At 34.5% G+C, this 23,599-nt stretch overlaps 1 protein-coding gene, 1 long non-coding RNA gene and 1 pseudogene across 7 annotated transcripts; 2 read left to right on the top strand and 1 right to left on the bottom strand.

Moving 5' to 3' along the window:
* The first annotated feature begins 771 nt into the window (after positions 1-771).
* Positions 772-1,967, top strand: LOC140977847 (uncharacterized). Its single transcript, XR_012175447.1, has 3 exons — positions 772-957; positions 1,036-1,112; positions 1,359-1,967. It is a non-coding gene; the product is annotated as an uncharacterized lncRNA (long non-coding RNA).
* Positions 1,968-12,469: 10,502 nt separating this feature from the next.
* On the top strand, positions 12,470-13,306 carry LOC140976515 (uncharacterized; annotated as a pseudogene).
* Positions 13,307-18,450: 5,144 nt separating this feature from the next.
* On the bottom strand, positions 18,451-22,949 carry LOC140976492 (magnesium transporter MRS2-1-like). 6 transcript variants are annotated; one of them, XM_073440692.1, is made up of 6 exons: positions 22,833-22,949; positions 21,303-21,906; positions 20,005-20,133; positions 19,583-19,921; positions 19,448-19,495; positions 18,451-19,086 (listed from the first exon to the last, which is right to left on the bottom strand). In XM_073440692.1, the coding sequence occupies exons 1-6, from the start codon at positions 22,928-22,930 to the stop codon at positions 18,856-18,858; spliced, it is 1,449 nt and encodes a 482-aa protein (XP_073296793.1). In that variant the 5' UTR covers positions 22,931-22,949; the 3' UTR covers positions 18,451-18,855. The 6 variants fall into 6 exon arrangements, with proteins under 6 accessions (XP_073296793.1, XP_073296798.1, XP_073296794.1 ...); XM_073440697.1 differs by having other exon boundaries at positions 18,451-18,641; XM_073440693.1 differs by having other exon boundaries at positions 22,723-22,861.
* Positions 22,950-23,599: the final 650 nt, after the last annotated feature.

Here is a 23,599-nt window from a genome sequence, read left to right as displayed (position 1 = left end):
CCATAAATCTTCCTCTTATCATCGGTAATGCTTTTGCTTGCTTCGAAGTTACCAACATATCTTTCTTATTCTTGCATCGATTTTATTTTCTGAGAATTTCAGTTAAGACATCAAGAAATTTGAAAAATCTGTGAGAATATTTTTGATTAAATTGATCGTATGAATCTGATAAATTTTGAAGTAAAAGCTTCACACATTCTTTTTCCTTTATTTTATGCTCCATAGAGGTGATTTGAGCAAATAGAGTATTAGAATATTTATATGATCAGTCATTAATGAGGATTCAGTCATTCAAAGATTATAAAGCATTCTAATCTTATTGTGTAAATTGGCAACATTATAATCATTCATCTCATTCTACTTTTCAAGGTATATCATTTAATTTCCTACAGCATATGTCTGCGTATGAAATTCATAGTCGTAGTAAGTTGTTTTAGTCAGCACCTTCCGTTTCAGAGATTGATACTTTGTTCCTTCTTATGAACCTAAACTGGGCAGAAAACTGGCTGGTTGTGTGTTTGGATGTTTATTTTCAGTTAACTTTTTATTTCTTTCATTGTTTACTAATATCTTCTAAAATGGGGAATTTAGTTTGGTAACAAGGGACAAACTTCTAGGAGTACCGCTTGTGTTGCAATCATACAAAATAATCAACTTATTGTTGCTAATGCTAGTGACTCTCGGTGTGTCTTGTCACGAAAAAGATAGGTGAATTTGTTTTTGCTTTTATAGAATAAGGTTGTATTGTATGTCTCAACTCGTAGAGTATTATAGAAACAAACCCATCCCATACTTGGTGATGTGGCGGTTGATGATATCCTACTTTGAGGCATGCATGTGACTTATTGAAGGATCACAAGCCAGATCTTCATGCAGAGAAGAAAAGGATATTGGAAGCTAGTGGATATGTCCAATATGGAGGGGTCAATGGGAGCCTCAAATTGTCAAGGGCAATAAGTAAGTTGGTGTGGTTGAGCCTATTATTTGAAGTGTTGCATCTATTTCTTGGAAGTGTAACTGTATCACATCTTTCAGGTGACATGGAAATGAAGCAACACAAATTACTGCCTGCTGAGCAGCAAATTGTGACAGATAAACCCGATATAATCACCGTATTTAGAATCTTTACTTTTTGCATTAAGTTATTATTTAATTTGGTTAGACTGTCTTCTTCCAATCCATGTGGATAACAGAGTTTAACTAGAGTCGGTCGATCTCTGAACTAGTACTTCATTATTTGAACATTATTGGGAAGCAGTCAGACAGGGGCCATGTCATAATTTATGTGCTTTTGTATCTTAATTTTATTCTCTAATCTATTTATGAGTACATATTTTCTTATTGTTATCCTAACGTAGGTTGAGCTTTCCAAAGATGACGATTTCCTAATAATAGCATGTGATGGGATATGGTAAGTTTGTCTTCAATCTTCATACGTACACACATGATACTTTTTATGATTTATATTTATATCGTGTTGAATTGTCGTCACACGGGTTTTCTCATAGGGTTTTCAGACATATGCTATTAGAGTTCATTACATTGAATATAAATGATATTTAAGTGAGTAGGATATATATATATTTGCTAATTGTTATTTCACAAGAGGCATGTGGTCAGGTCTTTACGTGTCTATATTAGTAAGAACACTCGCATGTTTGATTTGGAGAATTGATTGCAATTGTTTCAATTAAGAATATGTTGATCATACGAGAAAATATTGGACATTCTTGTTTCAAAAATGAACACTCCCACTCCCACTTACCCTCTCTCCAGCAACCAACAAAAAAAAAAAAGATGAAGACATTACATGTAGACCTAATAAAACTAGAAGAGAACTCGCGTTTCTTACCTTTCCTTTACCAAAGGGTACTTTGACCTGATAGATGATAAAATGTTAATATTTATGTGTTTTAATAGTCGAATTTAAAATCAGCTAGAATGCTACAGTATCTTCAGTTTTTGTTAGGTATATATATTTTGTTGTTGTTTTTTTTAAAACAAAAATGAAATCCAACATGAGAATAGATCGCATGTTCTTCAATTTAGTCTCTTGTTGGTCAGTTGAGCGAGCTTATCTTATCTTTGGGAACAGTAAGATTCATCAACTATTAGTACATCGCGCAGTTGGTGATTGTTAACTATGTACAGAATAATATGTCCTCGTGAAGATTTTCTTTTGCATTTTCCTCTCTTTTATTTACGCCGTTGGTTGAAGAGAAACAAATTCACAATTCAAATTTGTATTAACAAATTTAATATCTTACGTTCTGTAGACTTTGGCTGCTAATATGTCAAATGCCATCATTCTTATGAAATTTAAACTCTTCATTTCTTTATATTCCAATACACTAATTTATGCTTCCGAAACATGGCAGAATTTTTTTTGTTTATTTTGATTTCTGTCTCTGACACTCAATAGTCATATTCAACTTGTTCATTGCTTTTTTTTTTTTATGCGATTTTATAGGAGGATTGCATGTCTAGTAAAGAGGCTATAGAATTTTTTCAGGAGCAACTAAAAACTTTAAGTTTTGGGCTGATTTTTCATTGAACTTGGAACTCTTGACACATTCATGTAGGATGCATCAAGAGTTGTTGAAAATCATGCAGAAGCTTTATGTGGTTTGTGAAAGAGCGTTTGATTTGTGTTTGGCTCCATCATCTGGGGGTGAAGGCTGTGATAACATGACAATGATTCTCGTTCAATTCAAAAAAAAATTTCAGACGAACACATCCTCTGAAAGGCAGCTCCATCATCAGGGGGTGAAGGCTGTGATAACATGACAATGATTCTTGTTCAATTCAAAAAACTTTTTCAGACGAACACATCCTCTGAAAGGCAGATAGGGTCAGACGAACAGCGAATACCACCCAAAGATGATAATTCAGTAGTTCCTTGAATCCTTCCTTGTAAAACATGTTTAGATTCAAGTTGTTGGTCATTTATTCTTTGAAATAGTTGTTGTATTGACATGTTTTCGTAAATATAGTTTTATAGGCTACGTACAAAGCTTTTCTTAAAATTATACTTGAACAGTCTTTGTCTTGTAGTCGAACACCGAAACAATGTCATTTGTTACTTTCAATACACTATAATATATTCAGTGTTAATAGACTAGTTTTGCCGCCTGACTAACTAATGATATTCTTTGGCTTACACTTTTACACCATGTTACACAGCACGGCTACCGACAGCATTTAGCTCCGAGCTCCTTGAAATTACTACAATTGGGCGTGATTTCTTGCACCAAGGATGGCATAAGAGATGATGCTTGAAACAGTGTGGTGCCATTTCTGGCATGGTGCTGTAAAATTTGTGTTCAGCATAGAAATTGTGTTATTTTGTTATAGATGTCTGATCATACTCTCAGTGTTGTGTTCTATATGGATAGAAAAATTGAGAAACAGAAACCGATTAAGTTCTCCAACATGTGGGGTATCAGCGATGTGTTTAGAGTTATTGTGGAGGACAAATGGAGAATCGGTGAGGATGGTACGGAGCAGTTTAAGCTGAAGCAGAAACTTAAGAGACTTAAAGCTCCTCTTAAGTCTTTGAATCGTAAAAAAATTTCGCATATCTCTGGTAGAGCCGAGTGGGCGAGGAAAGTGTTGGAGGACATGTAGTGCCAGTTGAGTACAAAGAGGCGAAATGAAAAGCGGAATTGCTGCTGGAAGTGAAGCGATTGTTTTTGGTACAAAAATCCAAGTGCCCGTACATACAACAAGATTATAGATGTACAAAAAATTCTTATGACATGATTAAGAAGAACAACAAAAGAAATGCCATTATTGTAATCCAGACTGCGGATGACAATATCGCTACTGATTCTGTTGAGATTGTGGATGAGTTTCTGAAGCATTACAAGAACTTGTTAGGCTTGAAAGTGGATAGAATGGAGGTCGTTGGAGATGTTATGAATGCAGGTCCTTGTAATTTGGAGACAGATTTTGAAGGGTTGCTGGCTCTGGTTATGTATGATGACATTAAAGATGCTTTGTTTGACAATGACAGTGATAAAGCCCCTGGTTCCAAGGGTCATGGCTCTTTATTCTTTTAATCGTCTTGGGACACTGTGGGTAATGATCTTGTTTCCGTGGTTCAGGAGTTTTTCTCCAGTGGAAAGTTGTTGAGACTGTGGAATCATTCCTTCATTGCCCTTGTGCCCAAGTTCTCTTAGGCTAGCTCGGTAAATGACTATCGTCCTAACTCCTGCTACGCTGTGTTTTATAAAATCATTTTTAATGTTCTTGTTAACAGGTTGAGGAATGTTATCGGTGGAGTGGTGGATGCACGCACAAGAGACCTTCATCCATGGAAGGTCAATTGTGGATAATATCCACCTTGCTCTGGAGTTGTTGAGGAAATATGCACGAAAGAAAATTTCACCTTGTTGTGTTCTTAAAGTGGACATTCAAAAAGTTTATGATACAAATGATTGGGGATTCCTCGGAGAAGTTTTGCACCTACTGAATTTTCAGTTGAGATTCATTGGGTGGATCATGGAATGTGTGACAACAACATCATATTCGATATCTTTGAATGGGTTCTTACATGGTCTGTTCCCAGGCAAGAGAGGACTTCGGTAAGGTGACCCACTATCACTTTTTTTATTTACTCTTTGCCTTGAAGTATTGTCTTGCTCTTTGAAAAATATGTCTCGGTCTCCTCACTTCGATTACCACCCGAAGTGCCAAAATTTAAACATCACACATCTGGCTTATGTGGATGACCTAGTACTTTTTTTCCAAAGGTGACACCGTGGGTGTTGGTATGTTGATGAATTGTTTGAACAAGTTTGGGGATATGGCAGGTTTGAAGGTTAATTTGTTGAAATCCAATATTTACCTAGCGGGTATTGAGAATTCTATAAGACAGGACATACTACATATTACTGGTTTCACAATGGGGCGCCTTCTTTTTCGATACTATGGTATTCCTATAGCATCTACAAAATTGAGAACTTCGGACTATAGCTTGCTTGTGGATGCTATAGCCACGAAAATAAATGTGTGAATGAGGCACTCATTGTCACATGCAGAGAAAATTGAGTTAATATGTTATGTGATTCAATGGTTGGAGTGTTTCCGGTTGTCTACTCTACCAATTCCATCCAACATTGTTGGAACATTTCATGTTCACAATCTTGATTTTGATGTTAACAAAACTTGTTATTTTGTTTCTAATAATTTATTGTAGTGCGCAGGAAGCTGAAACTGATCAGGCTTCGAAATGATCAGTTAATTGAGCTAAAACTGAAGCTATCGAGAAGCAACTAAAAGTACCAGCTGATTGCCCAAACTGAATCAGCTCAACTGAAATATCAAAGAACAGTTCAGCTGATGTCCAGCTGATAGGTGGTTCAGTAGGAAATCTTCGTAAGTCTGGCCAGCTGATGAAGAATTCAACTGATGAAGAGCCTAGCTGATCAGTACAACTGAAAGAGTGAAATCAGTTCAACTGATGAGTCAACTGATTTCACCAGCCCAACTGAAGATCAGTTCAGATGACCAGTTAGGAATCAAATCAGTTTCAGATCAAGACAAACTTATCTAAAGTGAATTCTAGCTACGCACAAGGTTACAAAACATCTGTACTATTGAGAGTACATTAATGGACGTTGCAGCAAAGCATAAAGCCAAAATATTCCAAAAGACTGTCGGAAAATTCGAGACACAAATTTCAAGGAACACGTTCAAGCTGCAACGGATACAATAATTGAGTCTCACTGTATGATCAAGCCTTCACACCTATAAATAGAATATCAGTGAAGACCAAATAACAAGTGAGTAAAAGAAAAGATGGCACGCTTACTGCTTATCAGCTTACAAGAAGCAATCAGCCCAGAGAGAATACACAAATTCATATAAGCTTAGTTTAGAAGCTCTTTTCCCTCAGTATGTGAGAACACATTTCCGGTGTATTCATTGTTCAGTTCTCACACACACTTGCTCACCACCACCACTCAAATACAGTATTGCACAAAGACATTAAACTTGGGTATGTAGTCTTTGACACACAGACGCTAAACAAGTGTTGGCTGGGAGGTGCTGCCTTCAGTCTAGTCTAGGAGTTCAGTTAGGCAGTGGGTAAGTCCTAAGCTGGGTGAGTTTGTACAAAGTGTTGTGTAAATCAAAGTCCTCTAGTTAATCCTACCCGAGGTGGTAGAAGAGATGACGTGGGGGCAGTTGAAGTCTCCGAACATCCATAAACATATCTTGTGTATTTTCCTGTTTAACTATTATTTTCAAACTGATTTGATCAGTTAGAGCATCCGTCAGTTCAGCTTTCACCATAACTGAACTGATATATGATAGAAATGATCATATGCTCTTCAGTTATTCAGATTACACAAGTTAAAAGACTTTCAAATATAGCAGCTTTATTCACGAATGATTACTTCGAGTATTTTCCGCTTGGTACTTTAATCAAACTCGATTTAATTCATTGGTGTTAACATTCTTAGAACACGAGCTATTGCAGATCTTGGAGAATATTGTGTTTGAAGCACCTCTGGTGCCCAGCTCACGATCCTTCAATATTATTGATTATATCTATACTTTGTGCTATAAATTTGTGTGGCGAACTTAACATCCGCCTATATCACGAGGGATGTTGTGCAAGCGTAAGGAGGATGGGGAGATGGGACTTAAGAATTTAAAGGCGTGGAACAATTCTCTAATTGCAAAAACTCCGTGGAAAAACCACAAGAAGAACGACAGCATTTGGATTAAGTGGATTAGTCATATGCGCAGTCACTTTGAAAATATTTGGCAATCGGGTTGGCATAAAGAGAAGTCATTGTGGATAAACAACTGCTTCAAATTAGAGATGGTTAATAGATTGGGATATAATGAAAGTGCATTTAACAACCTTGAGAGTTGATTTGGCTTAGATAAGGAATTGGGGTGTGCCTATGCATTTTCCGTAAACAAAATTGGTAAGTGTCCTTGGAAGCCTATGATATGATAATCGTGTATTCTTCCTAAGCATAGGTTTGTTTTGTGGTTATTGGCTCATGGGAAATTACTCACTCGAGATAGGCAGAGCTATGTCAATGAGAAAATGTGTGTTATGTGCAAAGTTGGAGATGAAACGTCGGATCATCTATTCTTTCAGTGTACAGTATCAATTAATCTATGGAATAGGGGGTGTGAATGGCTGGATATGAACAAGAGCATGGGCTCGATGAATGTGGTGCTAAAGGCATATAGAGGCGTGTATAGAGGTGGTTTGACACTAGCTAAATGAGAGTTACAGTGCTGGCGGCGTTTGTATACCATGTGTGTAGTATGATATATCGAGCTCTATTTGAATATGAAGTGCCAGATGTACCAGGTATTGTTACAAAAATCAAGATTCTTACTTTACATTGTACCTCGCCTAATGATATGAATATATGAGATATATTTTGCCACTCAATTTGACTGTTGGATTTCGGGGTATACCCCATGTAGTGTATGATTGTCTAGGGTATGCTCCGAATATGTGTAATGAATGTCCTGCATTAGTGCAAGCTACCTCTATTGCATGGGTTATCGTGTATGTTTCACCCTTGTCCATGTATTGGTGTTGGTCTATCATGCGATTGTGATGTGCCAAGCTACTAGTCTACTCGAGTCTGCTGCGGATGGATAGCTCATTTAGCCTCCACTCTTATGATTGTTATGTTGCTCATGCACATTGCTATATGTATTCTTGACATAGCATCATGGACTGGTGTGTGTTTCCAGTGTGTCATTGCAGAGTTTGCTGCTACTATGTCCTATGGTGTTGTTGTGTAGTGCTATACTGAGTTATGCTAGCTACAGGTATTCGAATTGCTTGTTGTGCTTCTATGTAACAGTATGTTGTACTCTGCTGGAAAGCCTCTGTTGTGCTGGTGTGATAACTTTGTGTTTATTATGATTCGTATTTTTCTGAGTTTGTGTTTATTGGCGGTTGCAGTGTATAATATTTGATTATCTCCTAGGGATGTGCAGCATACTTGTACAAATACTATTTACATCATCTTAATGGAATTTATTCACTAAAATTTTTTTTTATAAGAGACAAACTTAAAGAATAAGATGGAACTACTCGAAGAGTACAGGTCCTATCTCTCAAGAATGCGATATGATAAGAAGTCAATTTTTAAGTGGAAATGTGGGGTATAGTAATTGTTCATGATAAAATAATCTAAATGTGATATTTGGGTTGATATATTGTCACGCCCCGAGACCGAGGTTCGTCGACACCGGCGTTGCTCAACAATCACATAATCGTCAAACAACAAGCCTCGTAGTACAGTATATACCAAAACTAGTTTATTTCTCATAATCAACAAAAAACAATCGTCTTTACAACTTTAATACCAAAATAAACTGATTAAAAATATTTTAATAGTGCGGAACCGATAAACATAAACTAAGTTTTAAAACTTCTGGGATAACTCGATATCTTCTACCATCCCCAAAATTGCTCTTGCTCCTCTTCATCCATTTGCTCTTCGTTCTTATCTGAGTGGGGAGGAAGTAAGGGGTGAGTATTTTGGGAAATACTCAGCAAGTGGGGAGCCGTTCGAGACATGAAGCAACATATACATATACTTGAATTCAAATTTACATAGCATATCGTAACTTGAATAATAACGAATATTCATATTTCATAATCATAACATGTCATCACATATCATACTCGTATAGCATACTTGTTTAGCACTGAAAGTCATCTCATTTCCATGGTTTCCTGATATCAGTCTCCTATATGTTAATCCTTTAAGGAGTGAGGCCATGTCCAATATGTTAATCCTCTATGGAGTGAGGCCGTACAACGGTTACCATCCCACCGTATAAGGGTCATAGTTCGGAAATCCTTTCCCATATCCAATCGAATCCTAACAGTGCTTTGAACATATAATTTGACAAATCTTGAAGAAAGTATATCATGAACAAAGAATTATGCTCGAACGAACTTTCAAAAACGAAATAATTCATACGCAACACATTTTAAAACAAGCCCACTTACGAAGAACAACTGTGGCAAACAAAAACTCACTTGCTGAAGAATATATACATAACAAAAGCGCACTTACAAGGGACAAGTGTGCAAATTATAATATAGCAAAAACACACTTACGACTGACAATTGTGCAAATTATAATATAGCAAAAACTCACTTACGAATGACAAGTGTGCAAATTATCATATAGTAAAAACCCAATTAACTCAGATTTGGATGAAAGAACGTGAACGTTTTATGTACTTGGAGTTCGAAATTCCTTCTGGGTTTGCACTGCAGCAGAGCTTCGCTACTCGGCAGAAATTGGAGAGGAGAGTTTCGAAAATTCAAGAGAGAAATTTCGAATTTGAGGTGTGAAAATTTGAATGGAATGGGTTGGTATTTATAGGGGTGGGGTGAAAATCTTTCCATAATTCGGTTGATATTCTTTCCAAAATTTGGAGATGTTCCTTCCATAAATATCGAGATAATCCTTCCATAAATATTGATATGATTCTTTGTTGAGAAAAACTTCCTTGTATGTAATATTTCTTTCCAATTATGTTGATATACATCCTTAATTTCGAATTTAAGGTGTATCTCTTGCACTGGATTCGAAATTCATGTATTTATTGGCTTGGAATCTCAAACACCATGTATTATTAATATTTTTGAATTTATTATAACTCGAAAATAAATTCTCATACATGTCTATTAATTAATTATGAACTTAAAAATTTGGGTTCTCACATATATAGTTTAAAAAATTTGAGTAGCACCGTTGTAATCAGTTATAGCTTTTGGTAAAGCGACAAACGTTCAGTCCTACAATTGGTAATTGGTATCATATTCAAGGTCAACGGTTCATTTTTCATTAATTGCAAAGAGTGTAGTCATTAGGAGGGACTGTTTTGTACAATAATTTTCCCTGAGAGAACATTTGAAATTTGGTCACTAAACTGTTGTACGATTAAAAATATTTGAGTTGCGTCTTTATCAGTAAATATAGATTTTGGTAAAGTGACAAGCGCTTGATCCTACGATAAGTATCAGAGCCAAGGTCATGTATTTGATTCTCATTGATTGCAAGGAGTGCAATTATTAAGGGATTGTTTGGGTATAATAATTTCCCTTGTGAGAGCAATCGAAACGTGGTATTTGAGCTGTTGTACAGTTTAAAATATTTAAGATGCACTGTTACTACAATTATAATGTTTTTTGTATAGCGTCAAACGCTTGATCTTACAATTAGTATCAGAGTCAAAGTCAGGTATTTGATTCTTACTGATTACAAGGAGTGCAGTTATTGGAAAGAAGATTTTTGGGGTGCAATAATTATCCCTGGAGGGCAATCAAAACTTGCAGTTTAGGCTGTTGAATGGTTTAAACTATTTGAGTTGTATCGTTACCACCGGCTATAAATTTTGATAAATCGACAAGCGTTCAGTTCTACAATAGTATCAAAGCCAAGTTCACGGGTTTTATTATCATTGATTGTAAGAACTGTAATTATTATAAGAGGAGGATTGTGATCACGAGTTCGATTCTCATTGATTGCAAGAAGTGCAATTATTGTGAAGATGAATGTTGGGTGCAATGATTGTCCCTGAGATAGCAATCAAAATGTGGCGTTCAGGCTATTGTATGATTTAATATATTTGAGTTGCGCTATTACCATCATATATAGTTATTGTTAAAGTGGCAAACGTTCTGTCCTACAATTGATAGAAGAGCCAAGGTCACAGGTTCAATTCTTATTTATTACAAAAAATGCAAATTATTAGTAAGAAGATTGTTGGGTACAATAATTGCTCATACTGAGTAGAGAAATCGAAACATGACGCTTGTGCGATATACGATATAAAAGATTTGACTTGCAATTTTACCACTAACTATAACTTTTTCGGTGAAATGATAAACACTCAGGCTAACAAGAAATCTCTATCCCTTTTTATTTCATTATTAATTGAAAAAATAAATATAGAAATGTTCTAATTTAAGAATGAGGGTACCAATATTAAGAATTTTAAATTATGTTACAAAATTCTCAAATATCTGCGGGCAGAAGAGAATAATAACGAATGCTTCTGTACGGATAATTGTGTTCATATATGCATTTTTTTCGTCATGTTTCGTATTGCATTGAATTCATTGAACAATGACAGTCAAATGCCACGAAGTCTAGTTGACTTGGCATGCATATCTTCTTGCTTAAATATCTAGATTTTCAGTGCATTTTGACCAGAAACGTGTTTTTCTAAAAAAAACATTATTAAAAATTTTAAAAAAAAATTGTATAGCACTGTATTTTTAGGCTTTTCAAATTTTCTTTGAAAGTTTTTAAAAGTTGAGAGATTAATTTTATGTAAGTCGTCCAATGCTGTAATTCAGTTTTAATTTTGAAAAAAAAAAACCTTAATGATCAAGTTCAAATAAAAAAATTGCATTTTTAAAAACCACATCTAAAAAGGTACTTGTTTAAATACCCATTAATTAATTGGTATGTTTTTGTTACCTAATTTTCAACATTCAACATTATAACTTTTAACACAAATATTTTTCACATTTTCAACACTCCTCATTGTGATGATGATCATAATGATTGTCTTCATTACGTGTTTTTATACTGTCTCGTTAAAAACCTTACTAGGAAAAAACCATTGGGATGAAAACCATAGTAAAGGAAAAATAGTGCAGTCACGTAAACTCTCCCTCATGCAGGGCCGTGCTTATTCAGAGTCAAATGAGTCCAATGACTCAGCCCATCTTTTTTTTGGGCCCAAAAATTTTAAATTTTTTTTTATTATATATAATACTAGATAGCCCAAAACCAACTAATCCATTTTAAATTTAATTTTCAATGTTAGACAGAAGTCACTCTAAATATTTTCATTCACTTGGGGTGAAATACCTTAAAACCAACTATAAAAATTTTCATTCACTTGGAGCGAAATGTTCCAAGTTTTCAAGATATGTTTGATCATTTAAACATGTCTTCTAGAAAAGCTCACATTATATTCACATTAGTTTAAATCTTTGTTTATTCAAAATTTTACTATAGATTGAAAATAATTTGTAATTACATGTAAAGAACCTAAAAATAGATTAATAGATAATTATCATAGCCTACCAATGGTATGCTGGACAATATTACAAATAATTTTACAAAAATGATAGATCTATATTTACTTGTAAAAGATACATATCTTGATGCATTGAAATGATAGTTCATTTTACTAAATGCGACCTTATATCAGATATTAATCCTATGTAAAAGGGGAGCTAAAATAATAATTTTGAATAAATATATGATTCAATGTATTTTGACAAGTAAAATTTACTATTATATTTAAATTTGAATATTTTCCATTAAAAGTAGCGGCGGCAGGCATTGCTAGCACCATGATACAAAGAGTAATACTGCAGCACTCCTACATATTTAAGAAAATAACATACTTGGGCCGTATAATCATGAATGCGCATTAAAGAAATGGCATGTGAGATGGGCATTGAAGCTGTATTTCGAGAGAAACGTGTTATTCGAAGAAAGAAACAATTTGGTGAAAGTAACAGTGAAGAAGTGATACAGTCAGCCGCAGAATCTTTTCGAATTAACTACTTTCTCTTTATAATCGATCAAGCTCGTTCTTCTTTGAAAGCTCGATTTGAACAGTTTCAAAAATATGAAGAAAAATTTGGTTTTTTGTTCAATCTAGAGAGGTTACAACGTGCAGACGATGAAACCTTGTTGAGGTCTTGCAAGAATCTTGAAAATTCTTTGACTCATAAGGGTTGTTCTGATATTAATGGGGATGATCTATTTTCGGAGTTGACATTCTTGAGGTGCTCATTACCAAAATAAGCAAAAATCGACCATTGATGTAGTGAATTACTTGAAGAAAATTGATGGGTGTTTCCCAAATACTCATATTGCTTATAAAATCTTGTTGACTGTCTCGGTCACAGTAGCAAGTGCAGAGCGAAGTTTCTCAAAGTTAAAGCTCATCAAAACTTTTCTCCGATGAACCATATCACAAGAAAGATTGAATGGATTGGCTATGTTATCGATTGAGAAAGAAATTACTGAACAACTTGATTATACATACTTGATTAGTATTTTTAGCTCTAAAACTGTTAGACGGGTTTTTTTTAGGAATCATTTTGGACATGTTTGATATTTTTATTCATTTAGTTTTTTATATTGTCTTTAACGTATTAATTTAATTTGAAAAATTGCTATGAAACTAAAAAAAATATGAAAACACATTATGATTCAGAGGCCTCTTTTTAAAAGTTAGACTCAGGCCCAAATATTGTTAGGATCGGCCCTGCCCTCATGTTGACATGAACAATTCTTCACAAATTTCGTAGATTGCGCATCCCAATATTATATATGTGTTTTCTGAATATTGTCGTAGGAAGTACCTTTGTGAAGAGATCTGATGAGTTTTTACTTGATTGAATGTGACGAACATCAATATATTTATTCTTCTAAAGCTCCTTGGTGAATGCGAAGAACTTAGGAGAAATATGTTTAGTTCTGTCATTTTTTATGTATCATTCTTTCATTTGAGCAACACATGCAGCATTATCTTCATATAGTATCACAGGCTTCTCGTCGAATGATAATCCGAATGAGATTTGGATATGTTGGGTCATTGATTTTAACCACATACATTCACGGCTTGCTTCATGTAGTGCAATAATCTAGGCATGATTTGATGAAGTTGTTACGAGTGTTTGTTTCTGTGAACGCCAAGAAATTGCAGTGCCTCCACGAGTAAATACATATCCAGTTTGGGAACGTGTCTTGTGTGGATCAGATAAGTATCCGGCATCGACATAACCAATTATACTTGGATTATCATCTTTTGAATATAAAAGTCTCAAGTCTGTTGTTCCTCGTACATAACGGAATATATGTTTAATTCCGTTCCAGTGTCTCTTTGTTGGATATGTGCTAAATCTTGCCAATAAATCTACAGCAAAAGATATATCAGGCCTTGTACAATTTGTAAGATACATAAGGGCACCGATAGCACTTAGATATGGTATTTCTTGACCAAGAATATCTTCATCGTCTTCACATAGACGGAATGGATCCTTTTCTATGTTTAATAATCTAACAGGTTTTAGACCTTCAGGTGTAAGAACTATAGGTCCAAAAACATTACGTTTATTTAGCGAATCCAATTCAATCTGGATGGCATCTTTCCATTTTATCCAATCCTGTCGATTTTTACACTCACCAAAAGATTTTGGTTCACGATCTTCATTATCATTTATGATGCATATTGCCACATTATAAGAAAATATATCATCAATTTCTTCTATATCTTTTCGGTTCCATATTTTTCCAGTATTAATATAATTGATAGAGATTTCACGATTCTCGTCAGTTTGTGGTTCTGACAGAACATTTTCATCATCATGTATTTCTTCAGGAACATCATTCGTTATTTTGTGATCATCATGTGTTTCTTCAGGAACATCCTTCTTTATTTTGTGATCATCGTGTTTCTCTATGAATTTTCTTTTTCGAGGTTTTTTATCCTTGGAACCGACTGGTCTTCCACGCTTCAGGCGTTTAATGACATCATGAGTATCTTTAATTTATTTCTTCGGAATTTCAATTCGAGCAGAGGCATTTGCAGCATGTATATATGATTTAGTTACCCATTTTGTGTCTGCAAATGCATCTGGTATTTGATTTGCTATTCTTTGCAAATGCACAATTTGCTGTACATTTTTTTCAAATTTTTTGTTCTTGGATCCAGATGTAACAATGATGATGCATACCATGTAATTTTCTTTTCGGTATGTTTCTGTTCTCTCCCTAACATTGGGAAGATTTCCTCATTAAAATGACAATCAGCAAAACGTGCTGTAAACACGTCGTCTGTCTGAGGTTCAAGATATCGAATGGTTAATGGACTATCATAACCGATATAAATTCCAATCTTTCTTTGAGGTCCCATTTTCTTTTGTTGAGGTGGTGCAATAGGCACATACACCATACATCCAAAAATTCTCAGATGAGAAATGCCTGGTTCTTTACCAAATGCAAGCTGCAATGGGGAGTATTTATGATATGCACTTGGTTGGATGCGAATTAATGGAACAGCATGTAAAATTGCATGTCCCCATATAGAAATAGGGAGCTTTGTTTTCATAATCATTGGTCTAGCAATCATTTGAAGACGTTTAATCAATTATTCAGTCAATCAATTATGTGTATGTACATGAGCAACATGATGCTCAACAATGATTCCCATAGACATACAATAATCATTGAAAGTCTGGGAAGTAAATTCACCAGCATTATCAAGTCTAATTTTTTTGATTGTATAATCGAGAAATTGATTCCTCAATTTTAATATTTGAGCAAGTAATCTTGCAAATGCAACATTTCGAGTTGGCAATAAACATACATGTGACCATCTGCTGGTGGCATCAACCAATACCATAAAGTATCTGAATGGTCCACATGGTGGATGGATTGGTCCACAAACATCACTCTGAATACGTTCAAGAAACATTTGTGATTCAGTTTGGATTTTGACTGGTGATGGTCTTATAATAAGTTTTACAAGAGAACATGTTTTACATTGAAACTTATTATTCTAAAAAATCTTCTGGTCTTTCAACGGATGACCATGTGTATTTTCTATAATTCTTCGCATCATTGTTGAACCCGGATGTCCTAATCGATCATGTCAATTGGTTAATATTGAAGAATTATCAACTATCATGTTTGATTCAATGAGACTTATATGTGTATAATGCAATCCAGTAGGGAGCATTGGTAGTTTTTCAATCACATATTTCTTTCCTGATTTATATGTGGTAAGACACATATATTTCTCATTCCCTTCATTCATTGTTTGAGTATCGTACCCATGGGAGTATATATCATTAAAACTCAACAAATTTCTTTTCGATTGTGGTGAATTCAAAGCATCATTGATACAAAAAATTTGTACCATTAGGAAACAAAAATTATGCTTTACCGCATCCTTTAATTCAAGTCTACAGGACCTGATATTGTATTCACCATTGTTTTTGTTGGTTTCACTTCCAAGAAATATCTTTTATCTCGAAGAATAGTGTGCGTTGTACCACTATCAGGTACGCAAACTTCCAAGGGATTAGTTCCTTGTTTACCTTTGTTCATGGCATTTTCCATATTTGAACTTCAAAAATATGCAATGAAAACAAATTACTGACAATACATATGTAAATATAACACATATCATAATTGTACAATAAAACATTATCACATGAATACATGAAAAATAAATTATTGTACATTTATATTCCACCAATATATTGTTCATTTTCAGAGAAATCATTGAGAAAATCTGCAGCATCAATATTTTTATTTCTATCCCACCAACATATTGATCATTTCTAGATAAATCATTCATAAAATCAGCAGCATCAAAAATGAGTTGAATCACTCAAACGGTCACTGCGTTCAGTGAAGTTCGTCTCTTTTTTTCCCCTTTATTGATTCTTTATAAAGTTTACAAAGGTGCTCAGGGGCTCGACAAATACGGGACCAATGTCCTGGAGTACCACATCTAAAACAAGAACTTTCAAATCTTTTTGAGTGATTCTCATTAACACTCATATTTTCATGATGCCTTTTTAGTGGATGGTTTGGTACGCTCTTTTGAGATGAGTTATAGGAGTAACTATCTCGATTATTTTCAAAACCACGGCCTCGTCCACGACCACGACCACTTCCACGTCCACGTCCACGTCCACGTCCACGACCTCGACCTCGACCTCGACCAAAACCTTGTCTTTGAATTTGATTTTGGTTTCCAGGTTTAAATTAATTTTTACTTACAGCATTTACTTCTGGAAATGCTGTTGATCCAGTGGGTCGGGACTGATGATTTCTCATTAATAGCTCGTTGTTCTTTTCCGCCACAAGAAGACAGGCGATGAGTTCAGAATATCTCACAAATCCACGCACTCTATATTGTTGCTGTAGCGTTATATTTGATGCGTGAAACGTGGAAAATGTTTTTTCAAGCATTTCTGATTCTGTAACCTCATGTCCCCAAAATTTTAATTGCGAGATTATTCGATACATCGCCGAATTGTAATCACTTACTTTCTTAAAATCTTGGAATCTCAACATATTCCATTCATCAATGGCAGTCGGAAGTATAACTTCCCTTATATGATCAAATCTTTCTTTTAATCCTTCCATAGAGCCATATGATCTTTTTCGATGAGATATTCACATTTCAAACCTTCATCAAGATGTCGACGCAAAAATATTATAGCTTTTGCTTTTTCTTGTGATGAATATATACCATTTTCTTTAATAGTCTCGCTTAGACCCAATGAATCAAGATGCATTTCTACATCGAGAGTTCATGGCATATGATTTTTTCCCATAATGTCGAGTGCAACAAATTCGAGCTTTGTCAAGTTTGACATGGTGGTACGAAAAAAAATTATGATGCATTTTATTAGTTAATGAATATTGCAATACAAAGTAATGGATAAACAACAAATACAAGCATTCGTAAAAATAATGAAAACACACGAGGAGGATATTCTCCGATAAATACAAGATTAGTGAGTATTATAACCAAAATAATTAAAAATAACCTTGAGAAAGTCATCTTCTTTTTTCTTCGAAAATTTTATGAAGAATAATTTTAGAGAATGAGAGAAAGTTGGAGTTATTGAATGTGTTTGTGAGATCATATTTATAGAGCAAAAACTAGCCGTTTTGTTACCGTTTATGACCATTGGTGTACAAAAAATAAATGTATGTATTTGTATAATTTTATGGTAATAATATGGTGTATATAATATTAGCCATGTTTAAATAAGTATGTATATCATATCACATTATTATAATGAGGTGTCATATTTTGCTTAAAAATCTTATAGGCTTTTATACTTGTCGTATCCCTTACCGAGAGTGTGGGAAGTCGTCTTAATATCCTCCCAGGATTTATAAAAAGTTTTTTTGAAAAATTTATTTTTATTATTTCTGATCTTTATTATATAATAACATTATATTATATATTAAATATATACACAATAAATAAATAAACAATAAAATAAATATTATTATTTTTGATATTTTTTTCTTCTATTTTGGAGCTTGGAAAAATATGGAGGACTTTTAGAGTTTCTTGCTGATAACGTGTTGTGAAAAAGTAAAAATTTACGGTAAAAAGTAAAAATCTCAAACTCTCAAAATTATCACACTACACACTTTATAATATTTTTCTCTCAACTCAATTGTCTCAAATCTTTACAAATTGAGACCTATTTATAGGATTTCATTTAAAAACAATCCAAAAACAATTTCAACATTACATACATCATCACACACTAATTTTAAATATTTACAACTTTTAATTTTACCTAATTTTCAACATTCAACATTATAATTTTCAACACAAATATTTTTCACATTTTCAACAAATATGATATTATTTAACACAAGTCTGGTCATTTATAATGAAATAATAATTTACAAATTTCCAGAATGGAAAGTAACTTTTATTATCTGTTGTAATAAATGAAAATTACATCATGGTAACCTGAATCCTTTTATCTGCGACTCCAAAACTATTCCACACAAACATAATGCTTTGTTCCCTTTGAAGGACCTGGATCCACTCTACTAATAGAGAAATAATCGGCATCATTAATCTCAGTTGCAGAACAAGCAAACTAGTAAGAATATTATATCGTACAATTAGAAACAAAAACAGGATACTCTCGACCGTTTTTCCATATCTTCTATACATCCTGTTGTGATACAAAATATAAATATACATACACAGTATATGACAATAATACCGCAGAGGGGCTAAATTGTTAACATGCATCTTCTACAGCGGCATCAGTCTTTTATACTTGAAAAACCCCAAAAAACTACAAAAAATGACAACTCCGCAAACTCCTGTAATTATTAGGACCCACTGGAACGCACCCGAGTCGTCGAACATTGGTATTGCAAAATTCATACCAAATATCCCCGCGACCACACCAAATATAGCGACAACAAAAGTTGCAGTAGTCAGCAACAGTTCAAACTGTATAAGCTGGTTTCGAACATTATCCTGCACCGAGATAACAAATTTATATCTGCTTGATTTCCAGTTGAGATTGATATGCTAAATTTTATTGTTTTTCGAACTTTGCGTATTGTAGATGAATCTTGAAAGTTGAAGCCAGAATCATATATTAATACCACAACGAACAAAGACGACAATACCGTCAAAAAATGCAGAGAGCATTGACTATAACAAGAGGAATTGCTAAACCACAGAGATATCTCACTTTAGCATCATCTCTGTCGCTCATCCAGGTAAAAATATGGCTTACAAAACATATATTTTGCATTTACACCAAGAGGTTACGTATCTTCATCTCAGATAGAAGAACAAAAGCACAGGAAAGGTATGAAAAAGAGAGACGGACCAGCTGAATGTTTATGAAGTCTTCAGTATCATCTATGTACTCCTTCAGCTGAAATTAGATAAATACCACTCGCTAAGTGGTTTTTACAGAATAGCAATATAAAAAAAGAAATTGTCAAGGTCACAAAAATGATACCGAAGTTAATTTATTGAGGGTGCTATCAATAACAACGAAGTATGCCTCCAACAGCATTTCAAGCTCTGCTATACTATCTGTGATACTTTCTGAGCTCCTCACGCTCTCATGTCTGCTCCTCGCTACGCTCAGGCATTTCTCAAGCTTCCTATTACTGTCAGGGGGTGACGAAACAGGAGAAACGGGAGCAGAAACAGATGATGGGCCATCATTTGATCTGTACCCCATCAAAGATTGCTCACCATAAAATGATGATTCCATGCGACTTTTCTTCTCAGTAAGATACATTTCAGCCATATCTCCATCATCATCCATTAGCTGCTCTATTTCATCCCTAACCTAGATGATGACAGTACAAACCTTGTTGAAAGCAGTTATTTTGTGGAAGATAAGATGATGAAGTTAACTGGCTAGCTACATACCTTCTGAACTCTCCGAGTCAATGCAACTAGTCTGCTTTTCAATCGACGAACCCTTTCCAAATTCAGAGTACTGATCTTGGATGTTAGCTCATCCAACAGTGGATAAGCTTCAATCTCTAACTCTGCTGCCTGATCAATTCAATGAAATATAAATCCACGTTCAATTATTGAAGCACTTTGAAAAATAAATACTGAACAGACACACACATGTATATGTAAACCAATATCAGGTTAAGTTAGGCATTTCAAATATTTTCGACCAAAATCTTGAGTTTATGTAACAATGGCCTGTGTCAAACAAAGCTGAAAAGAGCATTTCGAGCAGGGTCTTTGACATGGTCTCTCAAACCACCTATCTAATCTGTAATGTTATGTCACCACCTCTTTTGGTTTTAATACTATGGTTCTTGGTCTCTTTTTTTTTCGCTTTGTCTCCAATTCCAGAAATTTTGATTACACAAACAAACATTTCAATTGTTTGGAAATGCAACTGGAGAGGCAAAAGTGTAATTGCTACAACAGTAGTTAATGTTTATATTTTTAGGTTTTCGATTTAAGAGACAGAAGATTATTAAAGAAACGGCTTTTCTGAAACTTTTTGGCCGTCCTAATTCCAACCCATAACAAATAATGAAAGTTATGAGTTGCCCAAAGTGATACCTTCGACAATTGTTTGAATACTGGCAACCAGGTAAACCTTTACTTCTTTTACCTGGTTCCCTTGCCAGCAGTGCACATGTTAGCAGTGACATCAGATCAAACTCGAAAATCTAGCAAACCTAGTATTGTATCACATTGTGTAGAATATTGCAGGTAATTATTTATCAGCAGATGCTACTATAGATTCTTTATCACAAACTGACCCAATAGGCTGCTTTAGCTTTCAGATTCAACTTTAACGCAACTAAGTAAAAGCATTTACTTACATGAAAAGCAGAGTACGTTTGTTTCTTCATTCAATTCAAAGTTTTTATCCTCATCTTTCCACGATTGCGAGATTATAAATTTATTGAATGTTAAAATTTCAGAAGGTCCGTCGTCAATGAACAACACATTCGGAGTCATAGATTAATCTGATAGCTTGCAGCCTTGTACTTTCTAGCATTTATGCTCACTCGATATTACTGAGTGGATTGGTTCCCATAAAATGAAAATAAGAAGTAAAAAGATTACCACAATTCCAGAGAAATATTCAACCTGCAATGCTAACAAGTTTCTACAACTTACCAAATGTCATGATATCCAAAAATAGAAAATATCAAGCGAAGACAGCAAGGAACAAGTTTCAAGGTTTGTACCTGAGAATCCAAAAAAGTGCAGGCCGCCTCCAATGCAACTTCTAGAGCTCTGAATTCAAAGGGCAGATAATCAGGAGATGTGTTTTCAAATGTATTATCAAAATTTCTATTTCCTCTCCTTCTGCTTGATTCATGACCTTCAGATTGCCAAACTCCTCCAACTCCTGAAGCTTGCAATCGTCTCTGCAACTCCACCACATATTGCAGTACATAACTGTCGAGAGAATTTAAGAGAAAAACCTCATCTGCTGTGATGATACACCGAATCTGCTCGAGATTTACAACAATCGCCTTCTCTCTACCAAGAATAGTTGAGGGGTAAACAAATAAAGGATCTAGTAGTCTAAGGTCACGTGCTGGAAGATCACAACGGCGCATCATACCAAATTTGTCAATCTCAATCACTTGAGAATTCCCAGATACATCGACTCGTATCCATGATCGAAGGCCTTGCCCACGCTTTTTCAGGCCAGAGACATCAACTCCCTGAAATGGCAACCGGCCAGGGGGCCTAGATGAAGAATCTCGGAGGTTTATAGCTGATGCAGGTTTAGGAGGTAGCAAACGTTGTTTGAGGTCTGACATTGCCAAAGGGATTTCACGTCTGCAAAGAAAAGATGATGCATATTAAACACATGTCAGAGCATAAATGAACATAGAATAGTTTCTCAAATAAGGACAAATTAATATATCTTCAACATGAAAAAATAATTATTCTTCATGTAAATACATATACCTAGAAATATTGTTCCAAAAGTTGATAAGGTGAGGTAAGTTACATTCAGCAAACAACAAGAATCTGATCCCCAACTTTGACAGGAATTATCATACATTGACATTAAGGACACCAAACAAATCGAGATTGTTCTTATCTAAAAATAGCCATTGATCCACACAGATAATAAGCACCATTGATAAAGATACAAAAAAAAAAAAGGAAGGAGCAGTAGATATTAAGGGGTTCCATAATGTCAAGACAAGGAGCAGCGCTTCTGTTCGAGAATTATTTTTTCCCTGCACCACCAGCTGAATACCTCCATTTCCATGAACCTAGTCAAGCAGTCCGACCAAGAACGTCAGACCAAATAATAATGCTCCCAGCCCTAAATTTAATCATCATACACCAGAAATCCACAACTGAAGATTCAAAAACAAAATAGATTCCAGTAATATGTCCAACATGTAATTCAACTAAAACCAAAAAATCTTCGATGAAACAGCCATAAATACTCTTACTAGAACATCTACAACATAAGTTATAAGACAGCTTGATAATACAACCAAGTAGACACATAATGCAGCAATCCCAAAAACCATTGAAAAAATAAACTTGGACTCGAAATAATAATGATCCCAACACTGGACCACAAATCAAGTAATAAATTACAAAATACATCGTACCTCTAGGGTTTTCACTCACGACATTCACCACTAAGATCGAGAATTTCTGATACGATGCAGACAATTACAGCCATAAACATGTAGGCGCGTGCATTTGCAGTCCAGAGGTTGGGAAGAAGAAGAAGGTACCTGAAGTGTCGAGCAAAGGCTGTCTGGCTGATGGGGTCGCTGCTGCTGTGGCAAGAGAAACGGCGGCGTTTTGTGCGAATCAGCAAACAACCAATCATAAGCTGTTGATTATTACATATAAATTGACTGTTTTTTGGGGTACAAAATCATATATTGACATGTCGCGATCTAAATTTAATAACTTAATTAAGTTTAATTTTACATGTATTATTTTATTTTGTGAAGAATGAATTTTTATTTTGTACATATATTAAATATTATATTATTTTTAAATTTATGCTTAATATCTTATTAAGTTTAATTTTATATGTTTTTTTTTCTTATTAGAATATTTCGTATTAACTTGTTGTTTTGACAATTTTTTTGAAATGACAGAAAATCGAGGTCCGGAAAATCTTAGTGTTCTCTACTTACAAGCAACATATATGTCATCAACAATTTATTTCGAAACTGTTGATGATATTGTAAGAGTTAAGCGACCAGACAATCTGGTTTTGATGTTATATGTTGGAAATGATTATCCTTGCAAGCTTAAATCATATAAGATTTTATAGGCTTTTACAATGTCGTTTTCGAGTGTTTTATAATCATTTGATTACTACTCTTATTGAACGACGGCGACTCGAGAGACCCATTTCATTTTAGATGTGGTGAAACAACTGTGACATTACAAGATATTTCGATAATTCGAGGTTTAACAATTGATGACGATCTGGTGACTAGAATAGATGTTTCGCACACGGCTGGTCCATGACAACATATATATA

This window comes from Primulina huaijiensis, chromosome 5, assembly GCF_012295235.1.
Source record: "Primulina huaijiensis isolate GDHJ02 chromosome 5, ASM1229523v2, whole genome shotgun sequence".
Lineage (NCBI taxonomy): Eukaryota > Viridiplantae > Streptophyta > Magnoliopsida > Lamiales > Gesneriaceae > Primulina > Primulina huaijiensis.
Note: the sequence above shows the minus strand (reverse complement) of the source record. Positions and strands in the feature narration are given on the sequence as shown.

What these genes read in the sequence shown, in the direction of transcription:
- LOC140976492 (XM_073440692.1), bottom strand. Translation starts at nt 22,930, where the DNA reads ATGATTGGTTGTTTGCTGATTCGCACAAAACGCCGCCGTTTCTCTTGC. An exon ending in GCACTTTTTTGGATTCTCAG is followed by an intron (nt 20,134 to 21,302) that starts GTACAAACCTTG and finishes TGAATTGATCAG; the next exon opens with GCAGCAGAGTTAGAGATTGA. An exon ending in TGACTCGGAGAGTTCAGAAG is followed by an intron (nt 19,922 to 20,004) that starts GTATGTAGCTAG and finishes GTCATCATCTAG; the next exon opens with GTTAGGGATGAAATAGAGCA.